The sequence below is a fragment of the Gossypium hirsutum genome, chromosome D07 (genome assembly GCF_007990345.1).
Source record: "Gossypium hirsutum isolate 1008001.06 chromosome D07, Gossypium_hirsutum_v2.1, whole genome shotgun sequence".
NCBI lineage: Eukaryota > Viridiplantae > Streptophyta > Magnoliopsida > Malvales > Malvaceae > Gossypium > Gossypium hirsutum.
Window position 1 is genome coordinate 58,510,559 of NC_053443.1, and position 20,618 is coordinate 58,531,176.

The 20,618-nt window shown below is 32.0% G+C and overlaps 1 protein-coding gene across 2 annotated transcripts; it reads left to right on the plus strand.

Moving 5' to 3' along the window:
- Positions 1-809: 809 nt before the first annotated feature.
- Positions 810-10,077, plus strand: LOC107926531 (kinetochore protein NUF2 homolog). 2 transcript variants are annotated; one of them, XM_016857406.2, is made up of 13 exons: positions 810-1,230; positions 2,969-3,062; positions 4,377-4,790; positions 4,878-5,096; positions 5,630-5,720; positions 5,788-5,967; positions 6,282-6,371; positions 7,333-7,440; positions 8,293-8,346; positions 8,720-8,834; positions 8,931-9,088; positions 9,187-9,282; positions 9,696-10,077. In XM_016857406.2, the coding sequence occupies exons 3-13, from the start codon at positions 4,627-4,629 to the stop codon at positions 9,768-9,770; spliced, it is 1,350 nt and encodes a 449-aa protein (XP_016712895.2). In that variant the 5' UTR covers positions 810-1,230; positions 2,969-3,062; positions 4,377-4,626; the 3' UTR covers positions 9,771-10,077. The 2 variants fall into 2 exon arrangements, with proteins under 2 accessions (XP_016712895.2, XP_040953999.1); XM_041098065.1 differs by lacking the exon at positions 810-1,230 and adding an exon at positions 2,321-2,675.
- The last annotated feature ends 10,541 nt before the right edge of the window (positions 10,078-20,618 follow it).

The window sequence follows — 20,618 nt, forward strand, 5'->3', positions numbered from 1 at the left end:
AATGAAGCTCTAAACTAAAAACCCTAAACTACAAGCCATAACATTTAACCCCCAATCTACATACCTCGACCTAAAAAGCCCAAACCCTTAGCCTTAAACCTTATACTTTTAAGGGTTTATATAGTTCAAGGTTTATGATTTATAAAGGTTATGGTTTAAGTTTTTAGATCTGGGGTTAGATTGTTTGGGGTTTAGTGGTTATGGATTTAGGTTTATTATTTATGTATATGGGTTAATGGTTAGGGTTTAAAGGTTGGGGATAGGTTTTTAAGGGTTTCAATGTTTAAAAGTTTATGGTTTGAGTTTCAAGTTTAGGGTTTGATATACATAATACCTATGTTTTGGGTTTTGAGGCATTAAGTTTCGAGGTTCAAGGTTTCGATATAGTAGTATATATAATGATAAATTAATTTATTCATCAACATATGTGTTATATATACCGAAGATATTATTAGTGTCGTCTATATAGGATGTATTTTAAGAAGGTTAAAATATTTCATAGGTCCCTATAATCTTTGTAAATATGAAATTTAAGCCATATGCTTTTTTTTTTAGGAATGTAGTCCATTTACTTTGCAAAATTTTAAGTTAAATTGTTAACACTAATAAAATTATTTTGTTAAATCTAGGTTAATATAAAGTCTTTTCTTTAGTTAAGTTACATGGCTAGCAATTGAAAGTATAAGGACTAAATTTCAAATATGTAAAAGGAAAAACTAGAAAATAGTTTATGGAAAAAATTACAAGGACTGAAGAGAAAATTTCCCTTTTGCCTTTGCACTTTTTCTCGTGACGGTCGCAGATGGGTTTTCGCTTCTTTTTTATTTTGTATTTTTCACTCTTTACTCCTCTTCTTCCTTCTCCATCTCCCTCGGCCCAACTGATACCACCGGAGTGCAGCTCTCTTGCTCCTCAGTATATTTTCAGGCTTAAAAACCTAAAACAAATTCGGATGTAGGGGAATTTGAAAAGGAGACGTCACAAAAAAAAAAGACTGTGTGATGTTTATCTTCCTTTTTTCATTATTTTGATTTTTTTTCACCCAGAAGTCTCTCTCACTCTCGCCGCTGCCGACAACATCGTAACGATTGTTTGTGGTGGTCTTCTCAGTACTTAAATGTATCTACTCTACCGCTTCCGTGATTTGGATTTGACTCTCATTTCCGATTTTTAGTAGAGCTCTCTCTGCTTTTTGTTAGCTTCGTCTTATTGAAAATCATCTCTAAAAAGGTACTAATCGGTCTATCTTTTGCCACTTTCCTTTTCTTTTAGTGATTCATTTAACAACCACTGCAATCAAGATTTCATCTGGCATTTACATTGTTGATAACGACATTTTCTTGGAATGATTTAGTTCTTTATCCGTTTTTATTCTCATTTTCTAGGATTCATCTGTTTGATTTCTTCAATTTTTTAATTTAATGAAGCTGATAATGTTCGCGTTTCTCTTTTGACAATTTATTCGTTTTTCACTGATTCTCTTTTGACAATTTTAAATTAAGACTGTCTAAGATGGGGAAACATCTGTTGTCACTCTGTATCAAGTTTTAATGTTCTAGGTTGTTATTCAGTATTAGGGTTTAGTTGTTCTTCAATCCAATTTTTTTTTGCATTTCGTATTGTGCTGTTTTGGGTTTCATGGTCATAGTGGAGATTGTCTTGATTCGTGTATGCATAGACGTTTTTTTTTCTTACTGCTAGGTGTTTGCATTCATCAGTAAGGATTGGGTAGATATTCTTTAAAATAGTTTTGAATGGAGCTCATCGATGAACTTAGTTGGGATTGTTTGTGTACTTGTGGGTATGATTTGCAAATGGATTTTGATTGAGAATTTCAGGTAGACCCAAGGTATCTCTATATATCAGCTGAATGGGAAGTTTTGTGTGATTACTGATATATCCATGAGGTGAAAATGCTCAGATTTTAATTAAAGTTAGAATTATATTCATCTGGGTTACCTAGGCTTATAGCATGTTTACATGAAGGGAAATTGAGTTGTAATCTTTTAAGTGAATAGGTTCTAGTCGCAACCCTTAGATTAACATAATTTTGATTTGGTTATTGGTTGTTGGTTCTTATATGAGACTGGACAAATGACTTGTTGAATATATTCTTTAACAATTGCATTATCAATTTCTTCTTCATTTGTTGTCTTACTTGATTTCTCAATGCATTCTGGTTTTGAATTAACTTTTTTTTTTTCTTTTGATCATTTGTTTTGGGTTAGCTTAAAAGAGAATTTAAAAATTTTCTTTGACCAATGGTTTGATAATTATTACCTTATACGAGTGCTGTTTGATTTTCTTTTTTCAAGGAAAAATGCAGTTTGTATGGCATTGTTGTGTGTTTTCTAATAGAATTGAAAGCAAGAGATTTTTGGATCAAATAATCTCAATTTAACTAGAAGAACGTGGTCATATTTGGAATGGAAGATTTGTGAATTTTTTTCAGTCTCGGAATTTACCTGTTGCTAAGGTGGTGAATATTAGTCATTTCATGGATCAATGCATATTCGGGTTTCTTTTCATACCGCTAGGTGCTTGCACTCATCAGTAAGGATTGGGGTGGATTTTCTTTAAAATGGTTGAGTGGAGCTCATCGATGAACTTATTTGGGATTGTTTGTGTGCTGGTGTGTATATGATTTGGAAATGGATTTCGATTGAACTATTCAGGTAATATCTAAATGCATGGCATGGTTGGAATTAGGGATGTAATTGAACCGAAGAGATTGTTTTATATTACAAAGTAGTTAAGAATGGTTATTGTGTTGCATTAGATGATGTTAACTATGTGTTGTTGTTTTCTTCCTTGTAAAAAACACAGTGTATTTGCCTTTTTGATCTTACTGTGATTGTTTTCTTTCAAAGTTTCATATTTGAATCATATTACTGGTTGATTTAAAAAAAAATCCAACTAAATCTTGACTAATGTACTTATCTTTCACTTGGTATTGTTAATTATGTAGCAAAAGGAGGTTTATCTTTTGAGGACTTCGGCAGTGTTTGAAGGGGGGCTTCAATTGGTCCTTCGATTGGCTTGGCCATTCATATGCACCCAAGGTATCTCTCTACAATCTCATGATTTTGTTTGGAATAACATTGATGTGTGCTGTTTTATTTGATTGTTGTTTCCTGTCTGCATGTCTGTGAATGTTTATTTGGCACCTTCCATATAAATTTTGCTGCATGCATCTGCAAGTGAAATGAGCATGTATATATATTCTTTTGATATATTTCCATATAAATTTGCATGTAAGGATTTTTAGGTTCTGTTTATTTGGTCACCTTTTTTCCTTATATTCCTTGCGCACACAATGCCTTTTGAGAACGTATTACTATACATTCCATGTCTTAAAAACCCTAACTCATTTTGTTCCTCTGATCTTTCAGGCTGCAGCCCCCTTTTATCATTATTCCATTTTTTCTTTATTTTGTCTTTGTTCTTTTTCTTTTATTATTCTCCCTTTCCTTTTCATTGCTTAGTTCCTGAAAAGTTACTGTTTTTTTTCTAAAGAATTACCCTGGTTACTTAGTACTTATATCCGTATGTAATCCTTGGTGCTTTGCATTCCAGCTTAGAGCCAAGGCAAGGTCAGCTTAATTCTTTTTTTCTTTTCAAAATTCGATAATTTTGCTATTTGGTTTCTGTTTAGATTTGTTTTTTTTCTGCAAAATTGTACGGGCAAAAGGTTAAGATTGTGTGTGTTTAATTTTGAGAAGTTTGATTTTAGTGTAGTTTGTAGATTTCATTTTGGGGGTTAGGTTATCCGAGTTATTGTGGTATTTTGGTTGACTTGGTGTAAGAAATTGAACTGGCGCAGATTGGAATTGGTTTGTAAATGGAATAAAAAAGCGGTCTTGGATGATGATTAATGGTTTGTGATTATTGATGAGAGTAGATATGTGAATTTTGGTGTGAAAAAATGAGAAGTTTGTACCAGCTTTTTCAATCCCGGGTATTTCTTTTTACTTTTTTTTTTATTCTATAGTGTTTATGAGGTTTCTATTAACTGTTTTGTAATAGTTATTGATGTTTAACTTCTCTTATATGTGTTTTGTGTTGGCTACCTCTTAATCTCTTTGGTTATTAATAGAAGTTAGAATTGGTTCATCATAGGCCTATAACTAATTAGTTTGAATTGAAAATTTGGTGGCTGTGTATAATTCATGGCTGTAAATGTATTCAGTCCAGGAGTTCATTAGCGTGATGTTGTCATCTTTGTTTCTAATTTGACTTATGCGTTTCTGGGGAAAGAATAGTATTATATTGACTTAGTTTCATATTTGAATCATATTACTGGTTTATTTTTAAAAAATCCAACTAAAGCTTGACTAATGTATGTATCTTTTGCTTTGGTATTGCTAATTATGTAGAAAAAGAAGGTTTCTCTTTTGAGGACGTCAGCTGTGTTTGAAGGGGGGCTTCAATTGGTCCCATTTCGCTGCTACCCCTTTTCTCTACCCACTTTGCTGCTAACCTCTGTTTAACTAAAGGCCGAAATGCACCGTTTAATTCACCTTGTTTTATTTATTTTTTCCAGTTTTAATTTTGTCCCATAACTCTCTCACCGATATTTATCCCTCACTTTCTTGGCAACCAACCACTCAAATTCGAACCCAGAAAATGTCGTCTTTCGATTACCCTATACTCTCACGTAGTGACATAATTTCAATCCTGGCGGAGTCACAGATCGCTGCCGTCACTGACAACGATTTCAAGAATATCAAACCCGATTTCATCTCTAATCTTTACACACGCCTCCTTATCTACCTTGACGCTCTCAACGAGTCTGCTCCTTTCCCTCCTCCATAAAACCAATTTCCTTTCTTCTTCTTCTTTTGATATTTCTTAATAATATTATTTGCTTTTTGCAGGGAAGACCAAGGGCGAGTTGAGTTTTCAGCATTGGAGCAAATTGAGAACCCAGATCTTCTAATTGGTTCATTCCAGGTTATGAATTTGTATTGCAGACTAAGAGAGGTGATGGCTTCTCTTAATTGTCCGATGCAATTTAACCTTAGGGATTTGATCAAACCTGATCCGCGTCGGACCGAGCATTTCCTCAGCGGAATCCTCAATTTTTGTCTTTATAAGTACGCATTGCCTGACTTGAAAGTTTTGGTTTTGATTTACTTCAATTTTAGTTGCCTCATTTAGTGGTTAGGTTTAGAAGCAAGAAATTGTTATATAGCCCTCTTTAATCAGTTCAGTTGTAGGTTCAAGTAGTTTGGATGTGAAATGTTTATTTAAATTTACTATGTCAGCATAGAGCATAAATGGTTTCATAATTTTCAATAATTTGAAATGTTTTATTAAGTTCTTAATCTTTGTAATTGGCATGGAAAAGCCTATATGATGTGTCACGTTGTGGTTTTCTGGGATGATATTGATATACCATTCTGCTCTAAGTGGAAGTCGGTGTAATGACCATTATAGCAGTTTTTCTTGGTATACAGATATTTTTAATCCCAATTTTCTCAGATTAGTCTTCTTTTCTGATGGCCTTTTATTTGAAATTCTGGTTCCCAACCAACAGTGTATCACAATAAATTTCCTTTAATCAGTTTTCCAATCGTTTCCAGCCTTGCATGCATTGAAGTATTTTGTTTGTTGATTTCCATCTCAGAGAAACAAAAATGAATCTTCTAAGACCTATTGTAGAGGAACTGGCCCTTCTAGATGATCAGCGGAAGGAGTGGGAGGCTAAGATTTCTCAGGTATTTGGAGAATGACATGTGATACTTTAGCATAAAGATCAATTTTCACCATATCTCTTCCATGCAGTTGAATGCAGAGATTGCAGGTTACAGTGAAGCAAGAGAAAGGGAGTTACCACTAGTTCAAGAGGTAGAATCAAAAGTTAAAGAATTGCGTGAGATGATTGCTGGCCTCAACAGTAACCAGATGTCACTGAGAACTTCTTTTCGGAATTTGAAGGAGAAGACTGGGCAAATGGATGAGAAGGTTAGAATGTTAGCACTCCTTACAAAAGCTTTATTTCACTGATGTAGAGATGGCGACAAGTGTTCAACTTTGAGAGGAGAGCTAACCTATATATGTAGACACGGTGACAATGCGTGAGATGATCTTTCTTTCTTTCTTTTTTTTTTTAATGATTAGACCACCATTTGATCCTAATGTAGATTCCCTTTTTTCAGTAACTGTTTTAAATTTTTAGGTTCAATGTGATTTTGGCTTTATACGTGCATTATAGTTTCCCCTCTTCAAGCGTTAGTGCTATTTATTATTGCCTTTTATGACAAGCCTCTTCTTTACAGATTTCGAAGGCTGAGTTTGACCTGGTTCAAAGTGTCCAAGAAAATGCAAATCTGCGTTCAAAAATAGTTCAGTCACCAGATAAACTACAGGTGCATATTCCTTCTTATTAAGTTTAACTTAGGTGATTATGGCTCAGATAAGTAAAGCATTGCTGTTACTGATTCTCATAAACCAAGTATATATGCTAATGATGCTACTCCAAATGGGATTCTCGTATGAGTTTATTTTTTTGTGGTTTGTGTTTTTATATATGGTTATTTATTTTTCTACCAGTGGTATTGTGTAATTACACTTTAGTCTCAGGATTTGGGAAATTCTAGCTTACACCAAGACACATTATACATAGCTGTCCTAATTGTTGTGACCAAAAATTGTATCTGGCATGCATGACTAGGGCATCTAACTTGGATAGAAAGCATAAAATAGAATCATGTTCCACTGAGGACCTAATTATCCTGCTAGCATATGTACCCTGATTTATGTGTTTGCTATCAAGCCTGAAACCACCTTTATATTATTATAGCATTGTTGTCATCAAACCTTACATGCACATCTAAAACTTTATATGATTTTCTTTTCCTTTTCTGGTTGTAGGCGGCTTTTTCTCATGCCCCATTATTGCTTATTATTTTCATCCCTTACTTTTTATTTAATCATTATTTTCATCCTTGTTAGAACCATGGAGTAGTTGCATATCCGATTTGGCACCTTTCAATTCTTATCACATCCTTTCAAGTAGAGGTGTCTATACTTGTACATTTTTCTAGTATCTAAAGTTTCAGCTTTGATTCAACTTTGTTTTTAGATCTTACGGGCATATGGCAAGCGCCATGATCATCTTGCAGTATTTAAAGTTGTTTTCCCTTAGCATTTATATGAAAAGTAAATATAGTGCTAATTACTTTTCTTTGGTAAATTGACATGTTGATTGGAGTATTTAATGTAGGTTGGTTAGTTTGTTATTCACTCCTTTGTGGATGGTATGGCTGCCCTTTTGCACTAAAACATTATTCTCCGTATTTCTTTCTTTACTTTTATTTTGCCAAAAAGAGAGCTTTAGAGGAGAAGAAATTAGCTCGAGATGAGGCAAAGAATGCTGAAAGGTCAGCTATTCAGTCATTTCAGGAGAAAACTGCCACTGTTGAGGTCTACAGCAAGGTATGCTCATTGTCATAAACCATGGTATCAGGTGTCATTGTATGACTTATCATCATTCATCTGAAAGCTGAGTCGATGAGAGTTTAGCTTGCATGATTTTATTTAATTAAATGCATCAGGTGTTATTGTCAGACTTATCATCATTAATCATATGAGAAAATGCATCATGAGAATTTTCATAATTTATTGATCTTAATATTAGAAGAATGCATATTTATCTGTTTCATATAAGAGTTAAAAAATTGCTTACCTCACCTTTTGTGCAAGATCCTGTCGTCTTTCTCTTTGTATCTCCATCCTCAATGTGTTCAATTATATGTTATCAATGAACTTCATTCTTCACTCTCTCTTTTGTATCCTGTTTTGTTGGAAAAATCCAGAATCATGTATTGCTCCTATAAGATTGGATTCTGTTGGGAGCTTTAGACAAATAACATGAGCAGAGATGAAAGCATGTTCACATGCATGCATTTGAGTTATGAACAGATTGATCTATCATTGGGCTATCAAACTTTAGATTTTCCCTTAGGAAGCTTGCTTCTATATTTTTTCATACTGTTAAATCTGAACTTTTGTGTATCTATTAGCAATCAAAGTAAGTACTTTTTTCCTTCTCACATTTCAACAATAATTTTATCAAACAAAGGTGACAAAATATCTCAAATAGGAGAAAGATATGAAACATTAGTAGTTAATTATACATCGGAAGAGCCAACTAGAAAGATATTCAGAAAGCTAAATATCTGGAAAAGCATTAAAGTGCATGGGCATCTAGTTGACATGAATGCCTTACAAACTTCATATGGTAGAAAGCGATGGATAACTTATTCTTAATATTGGGTGTTGCTACAGGCTCTAAAGAAAATGTCGAAGCACTTTGCCTTGATGCAAGCTATACATGAACAGGTACACAGACTGTGGGCCAGTCCCTTTTTGTGCCTTTTCTCTAAAACTGAGTAGCAATTTCTTTGGCTTCCACTATTAAGTTTTCTATGGCTTGTTTTTTGGAACAAAATCCTCTCCCACCCCCTTCTCAGAAAAAGAAAAAAAAAAGGGAAGGGGGGGGGGAACAAAAATAAACCTACTTGGGATTTTCAAATAAATATCAGTTTTAGCTTTTAATAAAGTTGCAACTCTTATTGCTCCTTTACCTTAAATTTGTGAATAACTTGTTTCCTATAAGGAAAAGTTTTGAGTTTTGAATGCTAGCCTTTTTACTTTGCTTGAGAACCACTTAATAAGCTAAATACCTTGTTTATAGCATTGTTCATTTTAATAGGTGAACTCTGCAAAATCAGTTGAAAAAGAATGCAAGGGTTTGAAAGCTAAGTCAAGTGATGATGTTGTGTTAGACAAGTCACTTGAAGCTAAACTAATTGAATGGGAAGGAAAAGGCAGGTTCTTATTCCAGCTATGTTGTATTATTGTCTATTTTTAAATTTAAACCACTATGTAGGTGCTTAAACCTTTTATCTTTATTATTTTACCAGTTGGACAATTGGAAGAACACAAAAGGCAGTTACAAAAAGAAAGAGATCTCAAGTTTGAGGAATCTACCAAACATTTGAACAGTGTGAAGTCGGAGGTGTTGTCTAAGCGGTGTGAGCTGGAAGCAAGGCAGAAGAAGGTTGAAGATGTGGTAGCAGAGGTAATCGACATGTCTTTTTATTCCATGGTACCAAATTGTCCCTACTTTCTACCAGGAGTTGCTCAACAACTCCCATTTGTATTTCTTGAACGTATTAGGTGGACTCCATAACGATAAAGACCAGTATGGTAAGAGAATCTGGAGCTGCTAAAGTTCAGCAATTGATTAGTAAGTGTGAAGAGATTGTAAAACAGGTACTGTTTCGCTTATGTTAACCTTGAATCTGTCTTTACATGTGTGCTTATAAAAAAAATTGAATATTTTTTCTTTGGTTCATTCAACCGGTAAAAATCTTGTTGAATTAGGACTATTAGAAGAGCTCAGTTTAGGTAGAATTGAATTATTATTTGATAATTATCAGAAAAAAATAAAGAACTATTAGTAAATATTCTTTCAAGCTATGGAGGATGTGAGATTGCAATATCTGGCCGTCAAGAATAATAATGCGTTGTTGTTGTTACTACTACTTCTGCTGCTGTTATTGAGCTGTATTCGTCTGTGTTGTCTTATGCTGAGTTCATTGTATATTTGAAACTTCATTTGTTTTAGTTGATATAAGAAGGCTTGAGTCTAATCTCATGAGCTGAAAATGTTAATTTGAGTGCAGTTTCAACAAAATTCATCCTCTATTGGGCTCCTCTTGCCAGTGGATGGGAATGGAACAAAGACAACATTTGAGTGAGTAGCTATAACCAGGCTTCAACTTTAATTTCAGGAAGCCACTCGATTGTAAGTTGTTATTCGTGCGTAGCAGTAATATATATTGATTTGATCGCCTATTGCTAGTAATTTCATATGGACTTCCCATTACTGTATATGAGGCTTGTAAGCAAGTTGAATTTATAGTGTGTACCCAAAAAACAATTCTAATATCAACTTGTTATGGTGTTCCGTAGAAGATATGTAAGGTAGTGTTACCCTTTAGCTTGTATGTTGCTTGCTTGATTTACAGTTCAAAGGTGATGAATGGAACCATAATATAATGTTAATATTTCTAGTGAGACCTGCAAATCCAAATTAGTAGAATTGCTTTTATAGTTAACTCTTGAGATAGTTCTTGTCTTCACCTAATGAGAATACCTAAACAGTCAGTTTTTTTAGAGCTGTTGGGTGTTCTCTTAGTTTGGTCTTTTGGGTAAGGTGAATTTGCCATCATATTTTTCTGGGTATTGAAAGTTATATATATTATTTTAACTTATATTTTTCATTGCATTTTAAACTTTGTTTCTTTTTCTCAAACCAATCTTGGGTTTTGTTTTTTCATATATAAAGTTAATGTCGGTAAATTATATAAATAGTTATTCAATTACTAATATCAGTGTTAAAATTTTCTATTTTAATTACTAACGTTATATTAAATCACTAATAAAATGTTGACGTGGTATTTTTATTGACGTACTAACAAATTTAGCCCTCTCATGTTTACATATTCTAACAAATTTAACTCACAATTTTACACGTCAATTTAATCTTTGACTCTTAAAATTTTAAAAATAAAAATATATTTAAAAGTTTAGTTTTTTTATAAAAATACATAAGATTATATAAAATATACAAAATTATACCTTTTTTTCTCTAACATGAATTTTATTTATTAAAATAATAATTTTATAAGTAAAATATTTATAATAAAAAAACTCCTTCGCAAACAAAACTAAAACTTGATCAGTTATCTTGTTGTCACTTATAAATTTCAATCATGCACACCCTCAAATACAACTTTAAATGCAACAAACTTGTTGTATGCAACAACTTGAAAGATGTTTATTCTTACACTTTTTAATCCTATATTGTAGTTTTTGACCAAATATAATCATCGATAATGTTGAAAAAAATGAGGGAAGAACTGAATTTGTTTAAGTCTTCTTTATGATTTCCCCCCTAAATGGCTTTATTTATGAAATTATTATTTTGATAAATATGTCATGTTAGAAAATGAAAAAATAGATATTTATTTATAAATATTTTTATAATTTTGTTTATATTTTTATTGAAAAATGAACTTTTGAATATTTCTAAATTTTGAACTTTTAAGAATCAAGACTAAATTGATAAAATGTGTAAAGTTGAGAGTTAAATTTATTGGAATTTTTAGAATTAAAACCAAATAGATAGAATATGCAAACATTAGAGGGTTAACTTTATTATTATGTCAATAAAAAATGTTACGTCATATTTTGTTAGTGATGTAATAAATAAGTGATTAAAATATTAAATTTTGATAATGTTAATGACTAAAATAAATATTTTTAAACTTAGGTAATTAAAATAAAAACACACTAATAATTAACTAACTATTTATACAATTTATCCGTAAAACAAAAAGATTATGGGAAATAAATGGACATTTAGAAACATTAATTACTAGTGTTTTGGATTTAGACAAAGCAGAGGATAATTTCCCTTTAACCAATTTTCAATATATCATTTCCTATTTCTCCTTTCACACTTCTACTTAATTTGATTTTTAAATTTTTAATTACTATTTTAACATCATATTATCAATTAAAATTTGAGAATTTATTTGCGTAGATCAAACTTAGAAGACAAGTTTATTTATGTCATTGTTTAGGCTAAAAGACTATCTAGCCTAATTAACAACAGCTTTCGTATATAGTGCGTAATGCGTATTTACTTTCAAAATTCGCCGCACAAAGATAGGTGGGTCAAAAAAAGTAATCAATTGATCCAAACTACCTCTAGCCTCCTTCGTCATACAGTTAGTAACTTTGTTATAATCTCTATAGATGAATCTAATCCTCACTTACCAATTTTTTGAAACTCAAATATGAATCATCCTAACTTCAACGACGCTATTGTTTTTAGTTAATCCATTTTGTAGAATGTCAACTAAAAAAGCATGATCACTCTCCACTTCCACTTGTCACTATTATTAGAAACAAACAATTTAAGCTTATTCATTTAAATATATATATATGCGAATATACATAAATATAAATTTATTAAAAAAAAGTTTCTTATTTAATACCAAAAACATAATAAATTTCCTATAAAGTTACCGCAAACCTTTTTCTTTAAATAATAATTTCTATTTTGATATACAAAAAAGCAATTTTACTTCTACACAACAAAATGTGCAAATTAAAAATATATCATATTAAAAATATATCACGGTGTTGCCATTAATCTTATGTTGATGTCGAATTAATTTGTAATACCATTTCAATTAACAATATTAGTAATACATACAATTGATGGAGGTTATAAATTTTGTATAATAAAATTAAAATGAATAAGCAAATTAAGATAATGCGTTAGTTGAGTGATAAATTTAAAGTTTTTTCAATATAATTGACATGGATTCAAATCTCACCATATGCATATTTTTATTGTTTTTTTTAAATTAAAAAGATTAAATTATCCTTGAATATTATAACTTATTTTAAATACGAAAGAACATTTTTGTAATTTCTCCAATCGAGTTGATGCCTAGTTGACTGTGACACCAACTCAGTCAAAGATTTTATTAATAATATAGATTTATATATATTTATATATATATATTGTATTTAAAGATTTTGATTAAGTTGATGTCATCCATAATTAGGTCTCAACTCAATTGTTAAATCACTAAAAGACTCTTTATTTTAATAAAGTAGTAAAAATTAAAGATATTTTTTTTGTTTTTTTATATAAAGTAAAATACTCAAAAATTGAAAATCAACCCCGGTGTTTGAACCATTTATGGAATTCAAGTTTAAAAATCATAATTACTCAAAACCGAACCGAATTCTATTTTGTATTTAATTTATAATTAAATTTATTTTTTATGATATAAAAATAAAGATTTTCTATTCCCACTATCAACACTAAAATTAAAGTTTGCACCTCCCTCATTCCTTCTATAACAACCCGTTTTTCACTAGTATCAGAAATAATGATTTCGGGACCATAATTCCAACGAGTGAGTGTGTAATTATTATTTAATAGTTACGAGTCAAGTATTATGATAAAGTGAATTTTATTTGACAAGTTTTATTTAATTGGATAATTAGTTAAGTGCACGTGGGTTGTCCCTAAAGTCAAGTAGTTTTAAAAAATGAGGTATCGGTACCTCATTTCCATAAACCGAGCCCAAAAATATTTTATTAAATAAAATATTTACAGAGTTGTTATATAGGTGTATTAAATTTTGGTCCAAAAATTTTAACGTTTGATATAACACCCCTAACCCCTCACCGTCGTCGGATTAGGGTTACGAGTATTACCATACAATGGAACATTTATATTTAATTTCACTTAATACAATAAGCTATTCATACATACACATATCATTCCTAAATCAACCCCCGAGGCCCTTAAAATACTTTAGAAACAAATCGGGACCAATTTGAAATCATTTGAAAACTCTAGGAAAAATTCACAAAATTTTGAAAACAGAGGTCTCATGGCCGTGTGGCCAAGCCATGTGCCTCACATGGCTGAGACACATGCTCGTGTCTCAGGCCGTGTAACAATCGAAATAGGGACACACGGTCGTGTCGTTGCCCGTGTAACATTCGAACTAGAGACATACAGTCGTGTCCCAGCCCGTGCCTCTGCCCGTGTAATTCACTGAGTAGGGTCACACGGCTATGTCACACGCCCGTGTGCCAGGCCGTGTAACCCTCGAAATAGCCCCACACTCCAGTGTACCAGGCCGTGTGCTAACTAACTTGCACCCTAAACACTTATCAGACGACACAAGGTTGTGTCGCCAAGCCGTGTGTCTCACACTCCCGTGTGGACCCAAAACGTACCTTAAACAACAAATTTATCATTTCCTACTTGCTTGGGCATTAAGCAACTCAAAAACCAATCATTTAAACTATTCAAAATACAATCAAACATACTCAAAACATGCCAAAACAATCATCTTAGATGCCTAACCAATGTACCCTCATTGGTACCACATTTTATATCATCAAAACATATCAACAGTGCATCATTCAAATCAAGATTTTAAGCGTACAAAAATCACTCAATTTAGCCTAACATATAACTACCTAAAACATCAAACTTAAGTTCATAACACCTACCAAGCCTTGGTTCAAAACAACATGCCAAACTTATGGCTTCAACACAAACAGATACTTATATACCAAACCAACCTTATACTTAAATCTCAATTTACATCTCATTCACAAAATAACTAACAACCAAACACATCCTAGGTACATGCCATTACAAAAAGTAAACATCACCACACTTGAGATAGGGATCATTGTTGGATGCTGAGTCGGTGATCAAAAGAGAAGTACCTAACCTGCGCACGGAAAACAAAACCGTACGCTGAGTAAACTCAGTGATATTTCTATAATCCGAACACTTAAAACATAATGATACATGAATGCTTAAATTGAAATATACGAACATACTATTGTATAAGCTTACAATTACAAGATAACCACCATTTCAAATTCACTATTGTATAAGTTTATCATTTCATACTATACTCGATTTTCACATGTTATCATATTTGATTTGTTTAACAAATATCTCAATTCACATCACTTGCTATATAAATAGCTCTCCTTATGTCAATCAACATTTCATTTATACAATGGCTCAACTCATTCCATATTCAATTAATGAGTGCATCACTCATACATTTCATATATGATCACATCACATTTCACATTCGTTTTTCAATCAATATTCTCATTTCCAATTCACATACTTTGCTATTTCAATATCGATTACAGAACTTTATCATTTAATTACCTTATTAACACGACTCGGACTCAGACAGATACACGGATCCAACCAACACACCAGTTTGGCACCCATTGCCTCATCGGATAAATCAGAAGTAATAACTGCGCCTTGCGCCATATAATTTGACACCCAATGTCTCATCGGTTAAACCGAAGTAAATTGGCACCCAGTGCCTCATTGACTCGAAGTCGAAGAAATCCTTGAACTCTTCCTCTCCTATGGCATTCCATCTATATCCGACTTAACCCAAAATAGTTAATAGGGTTCCATTTCATTTACAAATACATCCAATATCTAATTCCCATATATGCACATTAACATATTTAATCATATATTCATTTTAATTTCATATAATCAATACATTCATAATATATACCAATTCAATCCATTTCAATCAACTATAATTTCAATTCAATCTCAAAGTACCAAAGTACTCTCCTCAACTACTTACCATATGCAATAATTCAAAATACAACAATTAACAACTAGGTTCGGATTATAGAAACACAAACTGTGGATTCCGAGCTATTCAACGTTGATTTTATCCTTCCCCTTTTTAGTCGAAGATTCCAGTACAACATTAGCTATGGAATTAAAACAATTAAAACACATTAATACTACATAATTCAATTCCACATTGAATATTTCAATTTTTACACAATATTTTCTTAAATTTCAATTTAGTCCTTAAACCGAGACTAATTTTTAATCTTCACAATCAACTCTATATTTTCATACTCATTTCACTTTAAACTAAATTTAACTCCCTATTTTCACTTATACCTTTAAATTTTGAAACTTTCACAATTTAGTCCCTAATACTCAAAATTCATAATTTGTTCTACAATTTAGTCCATTTCCATTTCTAACTATCCAACAACAACAACATCTAAAATCTTAATCAATGCTAAAATTTCAACATGGGTCGGGTAGTTCTAAACACCGGGATTCCAAAAATACAAAAAATACAAGAAAAAATGACTAAATTGACTAACCAATTAAAATTGAAAAGTTAGAAACCCTTTAGGTGCCGTCGTTCTCCTTTCTCTTTTTTTTCTTTCTTTTCTTTTCTTTCTAATTTGCATGCTAACATCTTTTTCTTTTTCTTTTAATTATAATAACCATTATTATTTTATAAATTATACATAAGTTAAAATTCATTTTAACTATTATTATAACATATAACATATATATATAATTTAAACTTTCATTAGTGACCGTCCACTAACATGTAATAATGTATATTTGCTACTTTAGTCCTTTTAATTTATTTCAATCTATAAATCAACTTTTAACTTATACGTGATTTAGTCCTTATACTTTAACAACTCGTAATTTCACAAAATTCACTTAACCAAAATCTAATTAACTACACAACTAACATAAAAATATTTACGAGTCCAATTTATGGGAACGGAGTCTCGGGAATGCACTTTTTGACACTCTTGACTATTGTGTCGTTACATTTGAATAGTTAATTAAAGAAAAAAGACTAAATTGTAAAAGATGTAAAACCTAATCGCTATTAAATTATATTGATTAAATGGTTTAATTAGTAAATATAAGGGGACTTATGAGACAACTAGGCCATTATCATGGTGGGTGGACGGTTAGTGGTGTTTTTGGATTAAATTATTTGTTAAAATTATATGTTTATAATAATAAGTAAAAAACATAATAACATTTCATCGTCTTTTTCTTCTCTTTTGAAAACCGAAACACCATGGATGAACATTCAAAAGCTTTTGGCCATCTTTCCTTACTTTGCATGGTATGAATTTTTGATTCGTTGCTTATAATTTTTATGTTTTTGAGATCATTGCAACTAGGTTCATCTAACTCGTATCTTCGTTTTTAAAATTGTTAAAGTTTGTTAAAATTACCATTGATGATTTTTGGATGTTCTTGATATTAAATGGAAAATTTTGAAGCTTGGAAATGTTTTAGGACTATTTTGTTAAGTGACTTTTGTTAGTTTTGTATTTAAGGACTAATATGTAAATATGTTAAACTTAGCATGAAAATATTGTAATTTTCAAGTGACTGAAGGCTGATTATGGATGGAATTAGAATCCGCTATGTGTATTGGGGATTAAATGTGAAATTTTTAATAGTTTCGATTTTAGGGGATAAATTGAATAAAATATAAAATTTTAGGGGTAAATTTTTCATTTTATAATTTGTGTTTGATGTTATCTACCTTTTCTATTTCGTTGTTTATATGGTTCGATCTCCAACAAACTGATATCAGGGCTTGGTTCAAATTTCGCAATCTACCCATTAAGGGATGACGACAATAAATTTCAATATCGAGAAGTTTGATGGAATCACATATTTCATATTGTAGCAGTTTCGAATAAAGCAGAGTATTTAAAGCAAAGTTGGTCGCAAAGGGTGATAGTCAAGTGGAGGGAGTTGATTTCCTCGATGTTTTCTCTCCTATTGTGAAACACACACCCGTTCGTGTATCATTGGCCTTGGTTGCATTATACAACCTTGATTTAAAGACTAGGAGTCTTTTGGTTTCCAAGTTTGAGAATGGTTTGGGCTTGGTTGACATTCTGCAAAGATCGATTTCGGCTTGTGACGAGGCTTGGAGAAGAATGTATGGTAAATACGAGTCAAGGTGAAAATTTGTAGGGTGTGCCTCGTAATTTTGGCCAAACAGACGACAACATCACGACAGAAGCTTTCGACATTGCGATGACGAACGACGTCCTAATGACGCGAATGGGGATGTTGCGATGTGGCGACGTGTTCCCCACATAAATTAGATTTATTCTCCCAATTAAACTCTACCATCTTTTCCCAGAAAAACTCTAATTACTCCAAGAATATTTTAGTATGATTAGACATTTAATCTTAGCCTATTTAAAGGAGTCTAGTATTCCTATTTTGAGAGGCCAATTAAAAGACAATTAAAGATGTAGTACTACAAGAGTTTTCTTTCGGGGGTGACAAGATGTAGTCATAGATGAGTTTTGGTGAGAGTTTTCGTGGTAACTATGGAGAGAATTTTACTCTCGAATTAGGATTTTGTTTTCGGAGTTTGTGTTTATACGTTTAGTACATTTAGGTTTATTTTCTCCATATTGTACTATCGTTTCTTTACTCATTTAGTGAAAAGTTGAAGCCTCATTTGCCTGTGGTTTTTATCCTCTTCAAAGGAGTTTTCCACATTAAAATTTGTGTTTGATCTTCTCTACCTTTTCCAATTCGTTGTTTATATGGGTTGATCCCCAATAGTTTGTTGCTATTTTGATGTTGTTTTGTTGTTATTTTGCTATTATATTACTACTATTTTGTTATATTATTTGGATATTGTATAACTCTTATTTTATTATTAATTTAGCTACTATTTTAGAGGCATTTACTTGCTAAGTTGCAACTACTTTAGTGTTATTTAAGAGGCATTTACTTGCTAAGTTGCTATTATTTTAATTATTGCTATTTTAATGTATTTTCAATTTGTAGGGAAACATTTATTTTAATGTTTTTAGTGTATTTGATGAATTACATTTTTTAAAATTATTTTTATAAAAAAAATTAATACGGGCGTGTTGTGCTTGGCTCGGATTTAGCATTTATTTTCTAGGCCGAGCTTGGGCAAAATTTTAAGCCTATTTTTTAGTTCGGGCCCGAACCTAGAAAATAAGCTTAAAATCTTGCATTGGCCTGACCCAATTGATCTACCACAAATCGATGTGGCAAATTAGGCTTTTCTGACGCATTTAAGGAGCTTTTTCTCAAGCAAAATAGGGTTTTTAGCATAGTTTTTCGTTATTTTCATATTTTTCGGGTAATAAGTGAAAATTTCTCGTTTTGTCTATTTTTTTACCAAACTTGGTCGCTAGTGCCATTTGGAAGCTTAACGTGTGTTTGAGTGTTGTAGGGACGTGTTGAAGGTTGAAAACGAGCGAGAACGACACTTAGGGCAAGGGTATTGCAATATCTAACCCTTGGAATCACAATATTTCTGACAATGTAGAAGATCAAGGATTCCCTTCAGTGGGATCGCGGTATCCCCTTTTGGTATCGCGATATCCCCTTTAGGTATCGCGATATCCACCTTCTAAGGAAGACTTCAAGTTTCAACACTGCTCGAGATATTGCAATATCCTCTTCTAGGTATCGTGATATCACATTCGTTAGGGGGAGAAACTTAGACAAAAAGAGCAATCTTTGTCTACCCGACCCACCAATCACACAAGGCCCATGTAGGGGCATTTTTGGCATCGAAAAGTCATTAGAATACAATTCAAAATAGCCAAAAATTGTTGAGGAGGAGAGAGATGCACATTAGCTTGGTTTTAAGTTTAGTTTTCTCTAGGTTTTCTTTAGTTTTTCTTTACACTTTTCCAGTGTTTTTATTTTTCTCTTCTTCTACCTTAGATTATAGTTTATTTTTTTGCATTTACTTCTTGTTCTTGTTGTTCTTAGTCTTAGTTATCACCGTAGCTAAGGTTTATTTACATTTTCAGTCCCTGTACCTTGTTTTCAAGACTCTTTAAGCTTTAGTTTAATGTATTTCAGTTTATATTACTTTAAATCTGTTAAAGCTTGTTCTTTTTATATTTCTTGCCTTAGATTTCTATGTTAAATGCTTTTGGTTTCATGCTATTTAAGTTTTCTTGCATAAAAATCTTAACTTTTATATTTTTCTCAAGCTTTACTTTCATGGCTGCCTTATTTTCCATGTTTATGCTTACTTTCCTTACTTTGAGCATGTGTAGCTAAACCTTTAAGGAGGTCGGTTGATGAAGATGTGGGTAAACTAACATCCCTTGGACAAAGGATTAAATCGTAACAAATTGGACTAATTTGAATAGAACTAAGAACTTAAGTAATGACGCCCCTAAGGGAATATCAAGATAAAGTGAGACTGGAAAGTAGTCTTGTTATGCACCTGTTTGTTAGTCCTGGATTAACCGGCAAGATCGAAAGATAAACCGAACATAATTCGTCTAAGTCGGTAAAATTGAGATCGGAAGATAAAATGAAACCATTTGGTAATTTACGCGATTTATGTCCCTAGTTCGAGATTTGGGGAAACACATCGAATTCAACCAACTCCCATTAGTTATTTGTTGGATAATCCCTCTAGTTTTACATTTCTTGCAATTTGGTCCTTAAAGTAGAATATTTAATTTTCTTGCAAATTTATCTTTTTATGAAAGATAAACTCGAATACAAAGCTCTCTAAAAAACTCTCCCCAAAACTCTTCATCAAATCTCACATAAGAGATATTCTATGAACTCTCTAAAATAGGGTTACAAAGACCCTTTAAATAGGCTAATATTAAAGTCTTAATATGACTAAAATATTCCTAGAGTAATTAGAGTTTAATTGGGAAAAAGAAGTCCTGTTGAACTATCTAAACACGGCTGCATAAGTTGGGAAAACGTTGTGACGTTCATGCTCTCCTCGTCACGTCACGACATCGATGCCACGTTCATCTTGGGGTTCCATCGTGTCACGTCGGGCCTGTTTTGGCCCTTCTTTGGTTGCTCGTTGATTGTCTTTCTAAGTGTTTACAAAGAGTTTGATAAATGCGAGGCACACCCCACAGAATATGTTGAAGTAACTTAGAGTGTCATACTTATTTGTTTAAATTAAGATTAATGCACTATTTGAGACTTGAAATGTACAATTGTTTCCACTTTGAGAATTGCTTCTCCGTTTTTTTTTGAGTCTTTGATATTTAAATATATTTTTTCAAATTCAAGCTTGGCATTAGAAAATTTTTGAAACCAACTCGACTCATGGATAATTTTTATGTATCGATAATTTTAAAATTATCATTGACTAATT